This window comes from Oncorhynchus kisutch, linkage group LG6 (genome assembly GCF_002021735.2).
Source record: "Oncorhynchus kisutch isolate 150728-3 linkage group LG6, Okis_V2, whole genome shotgun sequence".
In the NCBI taxonomy this organism is placed as follows: Eukaryota; Metazoa; Chordata; class Actinopteri; order Salmoniformes; family Salmonidae; genus Oncorhynchus; species Oncorhynchus kisutch.
Genome location: NC_034179.2, coordinates 48,899,083 through 48,916,686, shown reverse-complemented (window position 1 = coordinate 48,916,686; position 17,604 = coordinate 48,899,083). Strand labels below are relative to the sequence as shown.

Sequence of the window (17,604 nt, the reverse complement as noted above, 5' to 3'; positions counted from 1 at the left end):
TGGGGGGCAACTCCTCACTGTAACTGTCAGAATCTGATTCCTAATTTTAATACTCAGATTCTTTGTCAGAATAAACAAAAAGCTCCATATTTCCACATATCTGGGTAGTCTCCTTTTGAAAGAAATTGCTAAGGCTACAGCTTAGCCAACTAGCTATTTACAGTGGGGCAAAAAAGTATTTAGTCAGCCACCAATTGTGCAAGTTCTCCCACTTAAAAAGATGAGAGAGGCCTGTTCAACATAGGTACACTTCAACTATGACAGACAAAATGAGAAAAAATCCAGAAAATCACATTGTAGGATTTTTAATGAATTTATTTCCAAATGATGGTGGAAAATAAATATTTGGTCACCTACAAACAAGCAAGATATCTGGCTCTCACAGACCTATAACTTCTTCTTTAAGAGGCTCCTCTGTCCTCCACTCGTTACCTGTATTAATGGCACCTGTTTGAACTTGTTATCAGTATAAAAGACACCTGTCCACAACCTCAAACAGTCACACTCCAAACTCCACTATGGCCAAGACCAAAGAGCTGTCAAAGGACACCAGAAACAAAATTGTAGACCTGCACCAGGCTGGGAAGACTGAATCTGCAATAGGTAAGCAGCTTGGTTTGAAGAAATCAACTGTGGGAGAAATTATTAGGAAATGGAAGACATACAAGACCACTGATAATCTCCCTCGATCTGGGGCTACACGCAAGATCTCACCCCGTGGGGTCAAAATGATCACAAGAACGGTGAACAAAAATCCCAGAACCACACGGGGGGACCTAGTGAATGACCTGCAGAGAGCTGGGACCAAAGTAACAAAGCCTACCATCAGTAGCACACTACGCCGCCAGGGACTCAAATCCTGCAGTGCCAGACGTGTCCCCTTGCTTAAGCCAGTACATGTCCAGGCCCGTCTGAAGTTTGCTAGAGAGCATTTGGATGATCCAGAAGAAGATTGGGAGAATGTCATATGGTCAGATGAAACCAAAATATAACTTTTTGGTAAAAACTCAACTCGTCGTGTTTGGAGGACAAAGAATGCTGAGTTGCATCCAAAGAACACCATACCTACTGTGAAGCATGGGCGTGGAAACATCATGCTTTGGGGCTGTTTTTCTGCAAAGGGACCAGGACGACTGATCCGTGTAAAGGAAAGAATGAATGGGGCCATGTATCGTGAGATTTTGAGTGAAAATCTCCTTCCATCAACAAGGGCATTGAAGATGAAACGTGGCTGGATCTTTCAGCATGACAATGATCCCAAACACACCGCCTGGGCAACGAAGGAGGGGCTTCGTAAGAAGCATTTCAAGGTCATGGAGTGGCCTAGCCAGTCTCCAGATCTCAACCCCATAGAACATCTCTGGAGGGAGTTGAAAGTCTGTGTTGCCCAGCAACAGCCCCAAAACATCACAGCTCTAGAGGAGATCTGCATGAGGGAATGTGCCAAAATATCAGCAACAGTGTGTGAAAACCTTGTGAAGACTTACAGAAAATGTTTGACCTCTGTCATTGCCAACAAAGGGTATATAACAAATTATTGAGATAAACTTTTGTTATTGACCAAGTACTTATTTTCCACCATAATTGGCAAATAAATTCAGAAAAAATCCTACAATGTGATAGTTGAAGTGTACCTCATCTTTTTAAGTGGGAGAACTTGCACAATTGGTGGCTGACTAAATACTTTTTTGCCCCACTGTACATAAACAACAACACTGAACTGAGCGAGTATCAGGGTTGATGTGATTGGTTGCCAGCACATACCAACTGTATCAATAAATCACCTTCAGAAAATGGTTTGTGTCTTAATAATTAATTAATTTACTCTTTTATTCACGGAAACAAATGATGTGTGTAAAATACTTTTTTGAATGTTGTGCTGATCATGATAAGCTAATGCTAAGCTAATTGCCAGTAATGTGTGGAGCCATGTTTGTTGACATTGTTCAATGCCTTCTGTGTGTTACGTAAATGTCTGTCAGACCAAAGATGTTATAACAAAACGAGGCGAGGGTAAACTTCCCGAAGTGAATAATGGGAAGTTAATGATGGTAGATGACACAACCCCTTCAACATGCATACTGCAGACAGACCTCATCTTATTTTTGGTTAGGGTTTCTGTCAGCTGGTTGTTAACCAAAATGAATGCTTGTGTTAGCTCACACTTTCCCCAGTCAGCGCTTGTTAGCCCCCCCCCCCCCCCCCCCCCCCCCCACCACACAGGCATATGGCAGAGATATAACCGCCATCGTCTCAAGGACCCCGCCCATCTATAATATATGAGATGCCAGCTGCTGTCAAGAAGTTAAGGTCTAAGGTGAGATCTGGGTACATTTAGCACACTTTTTTACGCTGACTAACCACCTGCCCCACCCCGGACTACCTACAACAATGTGAAACATACAGTTGAAGTCGGAAGTTTACATACACCTTAGCCAAATACATTTAACTCAGTTTTTCACAATTCCTGATGTTTAATCCGAGTAACAACTCCCCAGAATGTGAAATGTCAGAAAAATAGTAGAGAGAATGATTTATTTCAACTGTTATTTCTTTCATCACATTCCCAGTGGGTTAGAAGTTTACATACACTCAAATATGTATTTGGTAGCATTGTCTTAAATTTTTTTTTTACTTGGGTCAAACATTTCGAGTAGCCTTCCACAAGCTTCCCACAATAAGTTGGGTGAATTTTGGCCCATTCCTCCTGACAGAGCTAGTGTAACAGAGTCAGGTTTGGAGGCATCCTTGCTCGCACACTCTTTTTCATGTCTGCCCACAAATTTTCTATAGAATTGAGGTCAGGGCTTTGTGATGGCCACTCCAATACCTTGACTTTGTTGTCTTATGCTATTTTGCCACAACTTTGGAAGTATGCTTGGGGTCATTGTCCATTTGGAAGACCCGTTTGCGACCAAGCTTTAACTTCTGATGTCTTTAGATGTTGCTTCAATATATCCACATCATTTTCCTTCCACATGAAGCCATCTATTTTTGAAGTGCACCAGTCCCTCCTGCAGTAAAGCACCCCCACAACATGATGCTGCCATCCCCCTGCTTCACAGTTAGGACGGTGTTCTTCAGCTTGCAAGACTTCCCCTTTTTCCTCCAAACATAACGATGGTCTTTATGGCCAAACAGTTCTAATTTTGTTTCATCAAACCAGAGGACATTTCTCAAAAAAGTACGATCTTTGTCCCCATGTGCAGTTGCAAATCATAGTCTGGCATTTTCATGGTGGTTTTGGAGCAGTGGCTTCTTCCTTGCTGAGCGGCCTTTCAGGTTATGTCGATTTAGAACCCGTTTTACTGTGGATATAGATATTTTTTGTACCTGTTTCCTCCAGCATCTTCACAGGGTCCTTTGCTGTTGTTCTGGGTTTGATTTGCACTTTTCGCACCAAAGTACGTTCATCTCTAAGAGACAGAACGTCTCCTTCCTGAGCGGTATGATGGCTGCATGGTCCCATGGTGTTTATACTTCGTACTATTGTTTGTACAGATGAACTTGGTACCTTCATGCGTTTGGAAATTGCTCCCAAGGATGAACTAGACACGTGGAGGTCTACAATTTTTTTCTGAGGTCTTGACTGATTTCTTTTGATTTCTCCATGATGTCAAGCAAAGAGGCACTGAGGTAAAGGTACACCTCCAATTGACTCAAATGATGTCATTTAGCCTATCAGAAGCTTCTAAAGCCATGACATAATTTTCGGGAATTTTCCAAGCTGTTTGTAGGTACAGTCAATTTAGATTATGTAAACTTCTTACCCAATGGAATTGTGATATAGTGAATTATAAGTGAAATAATCTGTCTGTAAACAATTGTTGGAAAAAGTGCTTGTGTCATGTACAAAGTAGATGTCCTAACTGACTTGCCAAAACTATAGTTTGTTAACAAGAAATTTGTGGAGTGGTTGAAAAACGAGTGTTAATGACTTCAACCTAAGTGTATGTAAACTTCTGACTTAAACTGTATGTGGTTGTTTATTGTGCTATACCCCAGTAGAGCAGCAGAACTTGGACAGAGAGACTACGGAACTCCTAAAGCAGCCTGTATGCATAAACATGAGAGGAATGTAGATAGTGTGTATATAGGCCTACTGAACACAATAAGTGCATCAAAAAGTGGAGATTTTGGGTCACCCAAACCAAAAGATTTAAATCGGAGAGAAAAATAGATATGTGTGTGTGAGAAAGAGAGTGTGTGTGTGTCTGTATATGCAGGTGTACTATCTCACCTGTAGTGGATGACTGGTGGGTTAGCTTTGGCAGAGCAGTGAAACTTTACCAGATTGCCCTCCAGTATGGGCTGGGGCTCAACAGATAGGTTGACCAGGGGCAGGTCTACATGGGAGAGAACAGAAGGTTAGTCTATAAACCAATGCCAGAGAATGGTGTTAATATTAGGACAGCCTCAAGTCCTGCCGAGACCGAGACTGTCCTATGGACATCGTACAGGTGTCTGTGCCTGGGTCGTGCTAGTAAGGGCACGCTACTAAAAATGCTTCAAAACGTTCTTGAAATGGAATTAAAAAAATGTGTGTTTTGTATTGGACAAGTCAAAATCAATGTCAAATTTTACTGCTCACATACACACATTTATCAGATTTTATTACGGGTGTAGTGAAATGCTTGAGTTCCTAGCTCCAAAAGTGCAGTAGTAACTAACAATTCACAACAATAGAAACAAACCTAAAGTAAAATAATTGAATTAAGAAATATACTGTATAAATATTAGGATGAGCTATGTCGGAGTGGCATTGACTAAAATACAGTAAAATAGATTACAGTATATACAGTCGTGGCCAAAAGTTTTGAGAATGACACAAATGTTAATTTTCACAAAGTTTGCTGCTTCAGTGTCTTTAGATATTTTAGTCAGATGTTACTATGGAATACTGAAGTATAATTACAAGCATTTCATAAGTGTCAAAGTCTTTTATTGACAATTACATGAAGTTGATGCAAAGAGTCAATATTTGTAGTGTTGACCGTTCTTTTTCAAGACTTCTGCAATCCGCCCAGGCATGCTGTCAATTAACTTCTGGGCCACATCCTGGCTGATGGCAGCCCATTCTTGCATAATCAATGCTTGGAGATTGTCATCATTTTTTGTTTTTTGTTTGTCCACCCGCCTCTTGAGGATTGATCACAAGTTCTCAATGGGATTAAGGTCTGGGGAGTTTCCTGGCCATGGACCCAAAATATCCATGTTTTGTTCCCTGAGCCACTTAGTTATCACTTATGGTAAGGTGCTCCATCATGCTGGAAAAGGCATTGTTCGTCACCAAACTGTTCCTGGATGGTTGGGAGAAGTTGCTCTCAGAGGATGTGTTGGTACCATTCTTTATTCATGGCAGTGTTCTCAGGCAAAATTGTGAGTGAGCATGAATGGTCTCAGGATGCTTTACGGTTGGCATGACACAGGACTGATGGTAGCGCTCACCTTGTCTTCTCCAGACAAGCTTTTTTCCGGGTGCCCCAAACAATCAGAAAGGGGATTCATCAGAGAAAATGACTTTATCCCAGTCCTCAGCAGTCCAATCCCCGTACCTTTTGCAGAATATCAGTCGGTCCCTGATGTTTTTCCTGGAGAGAAGTGGCTTCTTTGATGCCCTTCTTGACACCAGGCCATCCTCCAAAAGTCTTCGCCTCACTGTGCATGCAGATGCACTCACACCTGCCTGCTGCTATTCCTGAGCAAGCTCTGTACTGGTGGTGCCCCGATCCCGCAGCTGAATCAACTGTAGGAGATGGTCCTGGCGCTTGCTGGACTTTCTTGGGTGCCCTGAAGCCTTCCTCACAACAATTTAACCGCTCTCCTTGAAGTTCTTGAGGATCCGATAAAAGGTTGATTTAGGTGCAATCTTACTGGCAGCAATATATTTGCCTGTGAAGCCCTTTTTGTGCAAAGCAATGATGACGGCATGTGTTTCCTTGCAGGTAACCATGTTTGACAAAGGAAGAACAATGCACCACCCTCCTTTTGAAGCTTCCAGTCTGTTATTCAAACTCAATCAGCATGACAGAGTGATCTCCAGCCTTGTCCTCGTCAACACTCACACCTGTGTTAACGAGAGAATCACTGACATGATGTCAGCTGGTCCTTTTGTAGCAGGGCTGAAATGCAGTGGAAATGTTTTGAGGGGATTCCGTTCATTTGCATGGCAAAGAGGGACTTTGCAATTAATTGCAATTCATCTGATCACTCTTCATAACATTCTGGAGTATCTGCAAATTGCCATCATACAAACTGAGGCAGCAGAATGTGAAAATTAATATTTCTGTCATTCTCAAAAATGATGGCCACGACTGTACTTTTGAAATAAGTAAAGCAGAATGTAAACATTACTAAAGTGAATAGTGTTCCATTGTTAAAGTGACCAGTGATTCCATGTCTATGTATATAGGGAAGCAGCCTCTAAGGTGCATGGTTGAGTAACCGGGTGGTAGCCGGCTAGTAATACTATTTAACATTCTGATGGCCTTGAGATAGAAGCAATTTTTCAGTCTCTCTGACAGCCTTTGATACACCTGTACTGACCTCACCTTCTGGATGTTAACGCGGTGAATAGGCCTTGGCTTGGGAGGTTGATGTCCTTGATTATCTTTTTGCCATTCCTGTGACATTGGGTGCCGTAGGTGTCCTGGAGGATAGGCAGTATGCCCACGGTGATGCAGGAGAGCCCTGCAGTTGCAGGCAGTGCAATTGCCACAACTGTAAACATTTGTGAGGTTCTTAGGGGACAAGCCACATTTCTTCAGCTTCCTGAGGTTGAAGAGGTGCTGTTGCGCCTTCTTCACAACACTGTCTGTGTGGTTGAATCATTTCAGATTGTCAGTGATGTGTACACGCAGGAACTTGTAGCTTATCTCCTTCTCCACTGAGGTCCCGTCGATGTGGAAAGGGTTGTGCTCCCTCTGCTGTTTCCTGAAGTCCACAATCAGCTCCTTTGTTTTGTTGGCATTGAGGAGAGGTTATTTTCCTGGCACCACTCTGCCAGGGCCCTCAACTCCTCCCTATAGGCGGTCTCATCATTGTTGGTAATCAGGCCTACTACTTTTGTAATGTCTACAAAAGTTATTGAGTTTGAGGCCTGCGTTGACACGTAGTCATGGGTGAACAGGGAGTACAGGAGGGGGACTGAGCACGCACCCTTGTAGGGCCCCAGTGTTGAGGATCAGCGAAGTGGAGGTGTTGTTTCCTACCTTCACCACCTGGGGTCGGTCCGTCAGGAAGACTGGGATAGAGAGAGATTGAATATGTCCGTAAACACTCCAGCCAGCTGGTCTGCGGATGCGGCTAGGGAAGCCGTCTGGGCCGGCAGCCTTGTGAGGCTTAACACGCTTAAATGTCTCACTCACGTCGGCCACGGAGAAGGAGAGCCCACAGTCCTTGGGAGTGGGCTGGTTAGGTGGCACTGTGTTGTCCTCAAAATTGGTGAAGGTGTTTAGCTTGTCCGGGAGCAAGACGTCTGTGTCTGCAACATGGCTGATTGTCCCTCTGTAATTCATGATTGTTTCATGTCTGATCCATTGAATTGCAATTCTACTTTGTCTCTGTACTTACGTTTTTGCCTGTTTAATTGCCTTACAGAGAGAATAACTACACTGTTTGTATTCAACCTTATGCCGAGTCACCTTGCCATGGTTAAATGTGGTGGTTCGCACTTTAAGTTTTGAGCGAATGCTACCGTCTATCCACTGTTTCTGATTTGGATAGGTTTAAATAGTCACAGTGGGAACAACATCGCATATACACTTCCTGTTGAACTCAGTCACCGTGTCCATGTACATGTCAATGTTATTCTCAGAGGCTACCTGGAACATATCCCAGTCCATGTGATCAAAACAATCTTGAAGCATGGATTCCGATTGGTCTGACTAGCATTGAACAGACCTTAGCAAGGTAAAGTTTCTGCCTATAGGAAGGGAGAAGCAGAATGAAGTCATGATCTGATTTGCGGAAGGGAGGGCGGTGAGGGCCTTGTAGGGAGTAGCAGTGATCAGGCATTTTAGTAGCGTGAGTACTACAGTTAATGTGTTGATAGAACTTTTCTTCAAATTTTCTTTGTTAAAATCCCCAGCTACAATAAATGCGGCCTCAGGATATGCGGTTTACAGTTCGCACAAAGTCCTGTGTAGCTCAGCTTGTCGTAGTATCGGCTTGAGGGGAATATATACAGCTGTGACTATAACCAAAGATATTTTGGGGGGGGAGGTAATACGGTTGGCATTTGATTGTGAGGTTTTCTAGGTTTGGTGATCAAAAGGACATGAGTGTCTGTAGGTTATCACAATCACACCATGAGTAGTTAATCATGAAACACACACCACCGCCTTTCTTCTTCCCGGAGAGTTCTTTATTCCTGTCTGCGCAATGTACTGAGAACCCAGCTGGCTGTATGGACAGGGACAGTATATCCGGAGAGAGCCATGATTCCTTGAAACAGTATGTTACAGTCCCTGCTGTTTCTCTGGAAGGAGATACTCACCCTGAGCTCCTCTACTTCATTATCCAGAGACTGAACATTAGCGAGTAATATACTCGGAAGCAGTGGATGGTGTGCACACCTCCTGAGTCGGACTAGAAGTCCAGGCAGAATACCTCTTCTCAGCCGGCAGCGTCTTGGCGCAGCCTCTGGGATAAGTTCAATTGCCATGGGGGGTATGGACAAAAGATCAAATTCGGGAAGTCGTATTCCTGGTCATAATCTTGGGAGACCGTCGCTCTGATATCCAAAAGTTATTTCTGGCTGTATGTAATAACGTTAAAAAGTCCAGCTAATCCCCATGTTTCACTCCCTTTTCTGTTTTGGTGCCTAATGAACACTCCCCCTTAGACAGGGAGAGAGGATGTGTTAACCAACATTGGATATGGCGACAGCATCTAGGGCTCAATGAAATTAAAGGGATAGTTCAGGATTTTGGCAATGAAGCCCTTTATCTACTTCAGTCAGATTAATTAGTGGATACAATTTCTATGTATCTGAGTGCAATTTGAAGGATGTTGCTATCAAGCCCTTGCGCAATTGCTAACTAGCGTTAGCTTGACTGGAAGATTGCTAACTAGCATTAGCTTGACTATTGGAAGTCTATGGGAACAGCTAGCATGCTAGATTTCCAGTCATTTCGCTTATGCTAGCTAGCATTGGCTCGCGAAACGAACTAACTTTCTTCTTACTGGACACAGATACATAAAAATGGTATCCATAAATGTATCTGAATCTTTGGAAGTAAATATCGCCATCCCTTTAAACACCCAGTGCAGCATTTGCTGAAATAGTGCTTAATGACATATTGTGGTTAATTGTAAAATGGTTAATTCGGTTCCCTATTAGCTTTTGCAGAAGCAGAAGCTATTCTTCCTACAACAAAATCAGACTTAAAGGGGAATTTCACCCTGGCTCTGTCATAGCATACAGTCATGACTACATTCACAACATTACGTTTTTAATCATAAACAACACAATTATCAAACCACAAGCTAGAACTAGCACATAATTAAATATAAATATATATATAAATATATTAAATAAATAATTTCACAGGCAGAATTGGGCATTTTCGACTACCTGTGTATTCGTCTGCTCATAGTGAACCACAAAGTCTGGCATTCATAGCGAAGGCTGATACCGCCCGCCAGGTAGAGGGGGCGTGCCCACAAACTTGAATAATTACGCTGTTTACTTCGTACGACCAACACACAGTAATCTCAGAAATTCTCTACGCACGTTTTTTTTTAAACGTTTATTTTTCACAGTTTTTCATCATGACCGTGTAGTGTTCTGTGTCTGGCAGTGCTAATTACAAGCAAGATTTATCCCGCTTCTGCCAGTGGCTTGTGGCCATCAAGAATGATGCGGTGACCAAAGTCTATCAAAGGGATTTTCAGGCTTAACTGATGGGTAATCCATTTCGATGACAGCTGAGAAGTGATGCGATACCATCCATTTTTTCCCCCATTTACAACAAAAATGTAAGATTCTGATTTACAGGTAACCTTGCTAGCCTAGCCAGCCAAGTTAGTTAGCTAACATTACAGTCCTGTATTGCCATCAGCTAAATAATTTAGCTATCTTTTGGTATATACACTGTCAGTCAATTTTGCCTATTCCATGGTAGTCACTGCTAGACTGGTAGCTACCTTCAGCAGAGCAAACATGTTTGTTCATTCTATCTGACTGACGCAAGCTAGCTAATGTTACCAAATAAAGAGTATCTCAATTGGTAGACATCTTTTCCACACTTGTCTGGAAAACACTCCGTTACTAAAAATAGAATTGTCAATATAGCTAGAGTGACTCACTAACTCATGTGCATAATTAATTTATGGTTGGTTCGTTGGTTCTCAGCCAGTCTAAACTGGCCAGCAATCTTGCTGCCAATTTAGTGAGGCTAGTAAGATAACAGCACGCTGAAAATATTGAAATGTCCTTGTTAGGTGTACTTCGCTAGCCAGTCAAATATAGATAAATACAATTAGTGGAGTCATTAAATTGTGTGTTTTGTTGTAGGTGGTACAGAATCTGGGTCCACCAACATGCACTTCCAATCCATAGCTCTGCACAAGGTGAAGGTAAGTTGGCCAAAATATTTATAAGCTGACAGCTAAAAAATAGGTCAATTTACATGGTAAGCATGGTATAAACATGAATTGGGTAGTATGATTTGTGTTATGGGGTTACAGGTGATTAGACTTAGCCTGAGGACCACAGAGTACCTTCCAGACCAATTAATCCATTTAGTTTACCCCTTTGCTAAAACTCAGGTTATCTGGAATCATTCCACGGTGCCCTGCTGAAAAGTAAGTTTTGGGGCCTTTTTGGATACACACCTTACGGTTATGGAGCACAACAGATTGTGGGACAGAAACCAGCAAGGAACACTGAAAAGGTATACAATCAAGACTACAACAGTAATGACACAAACGCTTTATTCTCTCTGCAGATTCTCAAGACAATACAAATTCCTGTGGAAAGGGCAACTATTGACAATTATATGTCAAAGTCAATGGGCTGGGGAGGTTTAGACAGTACTTTGAGATGAGGAAGGGAGTTTTGGTTGTGCAGGGTTATGCTTAGACAGTTAATGTGTTGAGTGATTGAGGTGCACTTTCTCAATCTCCCATACATAAATTCATACTGTGCAAGAACTGCCTCCCTACGACTTTTCACACCTTTAGCCCAGCCCATTGACATTGTTGACTGATCTTTCCTCTAAAAAGCAGCTCCTAATGTCCCCTCATTGTGCCTAAACAATATGCTAGATGGTAAAGAGATCAACTGAATGGTACAAACAAAGGCATGTTGCCCTACGTCTCTTCCACAAAGTGTAAAATGCTTTGTTGCTGATGTTACACGCTTGCTAACAAGTTATAAATGTGAGGCATGGCGCATAATTAGTTAGCAGGCACCTGTCTAACTGTAATATTTGCGTTGTGGAGAAATGACCAGGCAGGAGGCGGGAGTACAGTTAGTTTTCATTTAGTCAAAAACCCCTCATGCTCTACAGTTCCCGGCACCCCAGTGCGCATGTGAATTTCCTATTAGGTGTAGTAACATAACACTGCCGTAATGCATTACTGCTTAGTAACAGCACAGTAACTAATATAAACAGATGTAGATCCCAGATACTACACTAACTAGCTAGCCAACTCCAGTAATGTGCTAACGTCTGCTGGAAAACCTAGCTTTAGGTTGCTAGTTGTAACAGCGTAGCTTGCTGTTTAGTAACTAGCCATATCTATGACTAAAAAGGGAAGAGGTTTAACAACCGAGATACAAAATATTTTATTTTTAGTCATAGATATGGCTACAGGTAGTTGTTTAGCTAGGTAATTTAGCTAATTAGTTCAAAATAATTTGATTTCTCCCCTGTAACACAGTATGTTAGCCCAATATGGGTTTCAGTAGTTAAACTAATGTTGGCTAGCTAGCTAGGTGGCTTGCAGGAAAAAATTACTTACTTAGCTAGACAACGTATTTGTCATCTGCCCTCTTGGCTCTGGTATCGGCTGTAGCTGAGCTTCTAACGTTAGCTAAATCCAACTCTTTGTTTCGAATCCTTTTCACTATATTCCGGTTAAAACATGTATGATTGAATATCAACATGTAGCTAATAGATGGTCCATCGACAAATTTGTGTTGATGAGAGGAATCACTTGAAGTCATTGCGTCTGGTAAATTCTTTCAGTATTGCCTAAAGGATTGTTGTTACGGGCCAGAGGATGAATCACCACCCAGTAGTTTTTCAGAGATTGTAAAAATGTGTCGGCTTGTATATTTTATAGGCCGCCGATAGGAGCATCGCTGAAAGACATCCAATGGCTCTATCGAAGAAGGACAACCATATCTAAACACACAAAAAAACTATGATCAGTATAACGTAGAGCCTTCGCAAAATGCCACAAAGCAGGACTACATGTATTTTTAGATCTCACCCCCCATCAGTGACCTTAAAGTCATCATAGGGTGTATAATTCAGTGTGCAAAACCCTGACCTGCCTTCCTCCTGGGCAATTATGTCTGAAACACATCTCACTGCCCTAGAAATGTATCAGACATGATGAAAACAAGCCCAAATTCCCCCAGGGTGAAATTCCCCTTTAACCCCATCAATCACGATGGCCTGAGTTATGTCGCCAAGATAATCGTGAAACCATGAACAGGCGTCAGAGCTCAGGCCTTCAATAAAATAGCATGATCACCAGCTTTTGACAGTTCCACAAACAAAGTAGCACATGTCATTTTAGTCTCTAAAGCATTGACAAGAACATTAACAACTAAAGTGGTTGCTGTAATAGTGCTATGCCCAGGCCTAAACCCTGATTGGTTTACATTCAAAATACATTTCTCAAATAAAAAAGAGCAAAATTGTACATTTACCAATGATTCAAGAATCTTAGCTAGACAAAGAAGCCTTGAAATGGGGCGGTAATTATTAAGATCACTACTACCCCGTCCCTTATGGATTTGCAGCACAATAACTGATTTCCATACTTTTGGAATATTTCCTGATAAATGTTACATAGCCAACAATGATGCACACTTAAGCAGAGCAGTATCCATTGGTCGCCTCCTGTGGATTTATTGTTGTCTGTTGCTAGCATAGCATCCAGGACTTCTTATTCTGTAAATAGCCCCCCAAAAAAGCTTTTGCTATCATTTCTCTGATCATTCAGCAAGTTTCCCCTAACAACATCCTGCCCAATATCATTGTGAATAGGCTTAGAGGTTATTTGAAAGAGAGAGCCCAGTGAAATAAAATGGTGATTAAATGCATAAATGATGGCATTTTTTTCTGTAATGAGGTCAGTGTCTGAATTAATTTGTTGTGGCAGAGAGGAAGTAATAGAACCCTTCAGGGATTGGACAGTTTTCCAGAATCGTATTAATCACCAGTTTATTATTAATCACTCTTTCTGACACTGATAGTAACTCCTTATTTACAATTTCAGTGAGCTCATCGGCTTTGTGTGCTGACATGTAAGAGTGTGGAATCATCTGCATACATAGTCAATCTAGCTTTGTGTAAGACCCGTGGCAAATCATTTGTAAAAAATAGAGAAGAGTAATGGCCCAAGGCAACTGCCCTGAAGGACACAACACTATACATATCTGACGTTAGAGAAGCTTCCATTGAAGACACTCTGGATTCCATTAGATAAATAACTTTCCAATGATCTGATGTTAGGTGATGCAGAGTTATTTGTTTGTTTTTCTATTCAATTACAATGTATGATCAATAACATCAAAGGCTGCACTTAAATCTAACGATACAGCTCCAACTGTCATCTTATTATGCATTATGCTCCGCCTCAATCTGCCAATGATCCATCGGGAGCTTTGCAATTATTTATTTTCTCACTTTCTCCTCAGACTCCGTCCAGGTCTCATGGGGAGACTCTGGTATGCCATCCACAACAATGTTATTCCTCCTGGATTGTCCCTCTAGATTGTCTGTTTCAATGACTGACTGACAGACAGTGCTGATGACATCTCGCGTTGACTTACAGTTTGTTGTCAACTTGCTGCAAATCTCTTACAGGACATCCACCTCTGCCTGGGAGAACTGCAAACTGTTCTCTAGGCGGGACGCTACTTTCCCAACTGACCAACATCCGGTGAAATGGCAGAGTGCCAAATTCAAATAAAATTACTATAAATATTAAAATTTCATGAAATCACACATGCAATACACCAAATTAAAGCAACACTTGTTGTCCAGCCAACGTGTCAGATTTCAAAAAGGCTTTACGGCGAAAGCAAAGCATGTTATTATCTGAGGACAGCACCCCATCAAACAAACACAGACGGTCATATTTCAACCCGCCAGGCGGAACATGAAACTTAGAAATAAAGATATAATTCATGCCTTACCTTTGAAGAGCTTCTTCTGTTGGCACTCCAATATGTCCCATAAACATCACAAATGGTCCTTTTGTTCGATTAATTCCGTCGTTATATATCCAAAATGTCCACTTATTTGGCGCATTTGATCCAGAAAAACACTGGTTCCAAATTGCGCAACATGACTACAAAATATCTCATAAATTACCTAGAATCTTTGTCCAAACATTTCAAACAACTTTCCTAATACAACTTTAGGTATTTTTTAAATGTAAATAATTGATACAATTTAAGACGGGATAAACTGCGTTCAATACCGGAGGAAAACAAAGTGGAGCGTGCTTTTCAGGTTGCGCGCCTTTATCAAACAATACACTTCCCTTGACCCTCCTTCTGAGCAGGGCTACGTCTTCATTTCTCAAAGGAAAAAACATAAACCAAGTTCTAAAGACTGTTGACATCCAGTGGAAGCGATAGGAACTGCAAGCAACTGCCTTAGAATTCTAGATTCCCAATGAAACCGCATTGAAAAGAGAGTTACCTCAATTTTTTTTTCTGGATGGTTTGTCCTCGGGGTTTTGCCTTCCAATAAGTTATGTTATACTCACAGATGTCATTCAAACAGTTTTAGACACTTCAGCATGTTTTCTATCCAACAAATACAAAGAATAAAAATAATATGCATATCCTAGCTTCTGGGCCTGAGTAGCAGGCAGTTACTTTGGGCTTTTCATCCGGACGTGAAAATACTACCCTCTATCCCAAAGAAGTTAAAAGACCTGGACCTCTCTGGTCAGATAATCCCTTGTTTTGTTAGTTGAGTCCACCAGAAATTTGACAACGCTATTTTCCTGTTTCTGTAACAATTGTTTGTCGATATTTAAAATATTGAAAAGATCAAAAGATTCGCTTCTGTGAATGTCAAAACACTGTCTTCTCCATACTTCCCACCTTCTTTAGCTTTGGGTGGCATGATGGTAGAAACTTAGGTTACCTCTGTTACTCCATGCAATTCCAACCAGCACAGCTCGCAGCCCAGATGGAACCAGCAAAAAACAGCAGGGATTTAATCAGCCACAGGCCTGGGACTATCTGCGGTCGCAGCTACAAGGGCTAACCGTGTCGTGGACTTTTTAGTGTCTGTAAAACCAGATTGACTTCCCTAATAGAGTAAGTAGATTCAGATGTGTGTGTGTGGTCTGTCTGTCTGTCTGTGTGTGTTTGTGTGAGAATATGTGTGTGTGTTAGCACAGGCACGTGTGTGAGCGTATGACCCCAATCGAATGCAGATGGATTCAGTTGTCAGAGTCAGATATGTGTGATTGCAAGAAGCAGCCTGTTAACAACTGTATAAACATTGTTGCAGTGGCTGGGGTTTGATGCTATCCTGACCCCCAGTAAAGATATTTTCACACAGCAGTGCTTAAACCGGTTAATTAAAGATTCACTCAGTCAAATGTTGGAGATAAAAGAGCAAAACAAAGCAAACAACAAACAGAGCGGAAAGAGCTCGTTAATACTCTCCTCTGTAATGGCTGATATTTTCCATTCCGATTAATTGGAGCCTCGTTTCACTTGCTAATTGCTACATTAGAAATGTATGCAACTTTTTAAAGAATACCCGTGATTAAGGACAGCTCCGTATGAAAGCAACTAACACATAAATTAAACAAATTAAGCAAACAACAGTGTTCAGACGAATTAACTGAATGTGCCTTCAGTGGGAGCGTTGCGAGCGATGTCTTCGTCAGGGTCCTTTTTCAGGCTGTTTTCAAAACAAATCACACTTATTTAAATAATCCACTGCTGAAATGACTGAAACCGATTGGGATTGTGCAAATACAACAGGCTATCCAAATTACCCCTGGCACTAGCCTAGGCAGCCTCAGCAGCCCCACAAGCACGCCAGAGATTGATAGCGGGGCCGGAACCATCAAATGCTCTCTCACTCTGTAACTCTCAAAGTGCTTTAGATGTGCGCAGCGATGTGAACCATTCTGTGCTGCTAGTTCCAAAAACGCCCTCTGTGATTTTCTTCAAAAGTACCTCTGATCTTTCATATAAGCAAATGCAACTCTTTCACTTTGACTTGTGCCGCCTTGATTGTGTTTGACTTATCAGGAAAAGGTTTAGAAAGTATACAAAATGACCTCCTGACCCTTTGGCCAAGGGGAGATTATAAAAATCTATTTATGTAGCTTAGTGTGTTTTTCATTCAACAGATCTTGCCAGTGCATTATTGGTGATTGTCACATTGGTATAAGGATCGGGAGACAGGTGCTGGAATGCGTAATGTTTTTTTATTATTACCCAAATTATAGCGTGCCATGTAAAGGCACAGGGACGAAGACCAAACAAACATGTAAACAAAACACACAGGGTTGAAACCCAAACAAAAGAGTGAGGAGTACCTCGAATAAATAACACAAGCGCACAATGATACCACACAGGACAAGACCCATAATCATCTGCACAATACAAGCGGCACGAAAGCCAAAACAACACAGCAGCAACGGACATTGTAACAATAATGGACAGCCCAATGGAAGCCAAAGGGCACATATATACAAATACTAATCAGTGGGAATAGGGGATAGGTGTGCGTGATGAAATTTCCGGAGGGATCCTTGTCAATAATAACTTTCATGGATTAAAGATGTTCATTCATTTCCCGTAAAATTAAATGGAGTGCTTGTTATTCCCCCGTAAAGGCCTTGTAGGAAGCTTTGCTCAAATATTACAGGTAAAAGATTGACAATTTACTCCCAGCTCCAAAGAAAAATAAATAATCCCCCAAATCTCCCAAAATATAAGGCAGTCACTTAAAAGCAAACATCCTTAGGTCAAGTCTTAACTCTTTTCTATATGTTGAAGAAACACTCTTATATTAGTTTTTTATCCAAATACTTTTTCTGAAGTACTTTTATGAGGACAGTGTGATACAGAAGTAGCCATATACATTTCAGTCCGAGAGCAGTTGCATCAATTTAACCATGGCCAGGTCAGGGGTGTTAAGGGAAAGAGAGCTGTAGCCAGGCTGATAAAAGTACAGTTTAGGCTAACTAGGGGATCTCAAGATGCCACTCTTTGAGGAGTGTTATACTATAGCCCTTCTAACGGCACTTGAGTAATCCTACTGGAGTTTTCCATATGGGCTCTCAGCTGGAATTTACAGTGCCTTGCGAAAGTATTCGGCCCCCTTGAACTTTGCGACCTTTTGCCACATTTCAGGCTTCAAACATAAAGATATA

General features: G+C 41.6%; 1 protein-coding gene across 1 annotated transcript in view; it reads right to left on the bottom strand.

Moving 5' to 3' along the window:
* LOC109891838 (kin of IRRE-like protein 3) overlaps window positions 1-17,604 on the bottom strand; it is a 305,246-nt gene that overhangs the window by 65,336 nt on the left and 222,306 nt on the right. Inside the window, exon 6 of the mRNA XM_031826835.1 lies at window positions 4,241-4,346. Coding sequence (XP_031682695.1) covers window positions 4,241-4,346 — 106 coding nt within the window. The remainder of the gene's footprint in view (window positions 1-4,240; window positions 4,347-17,604) is intronic.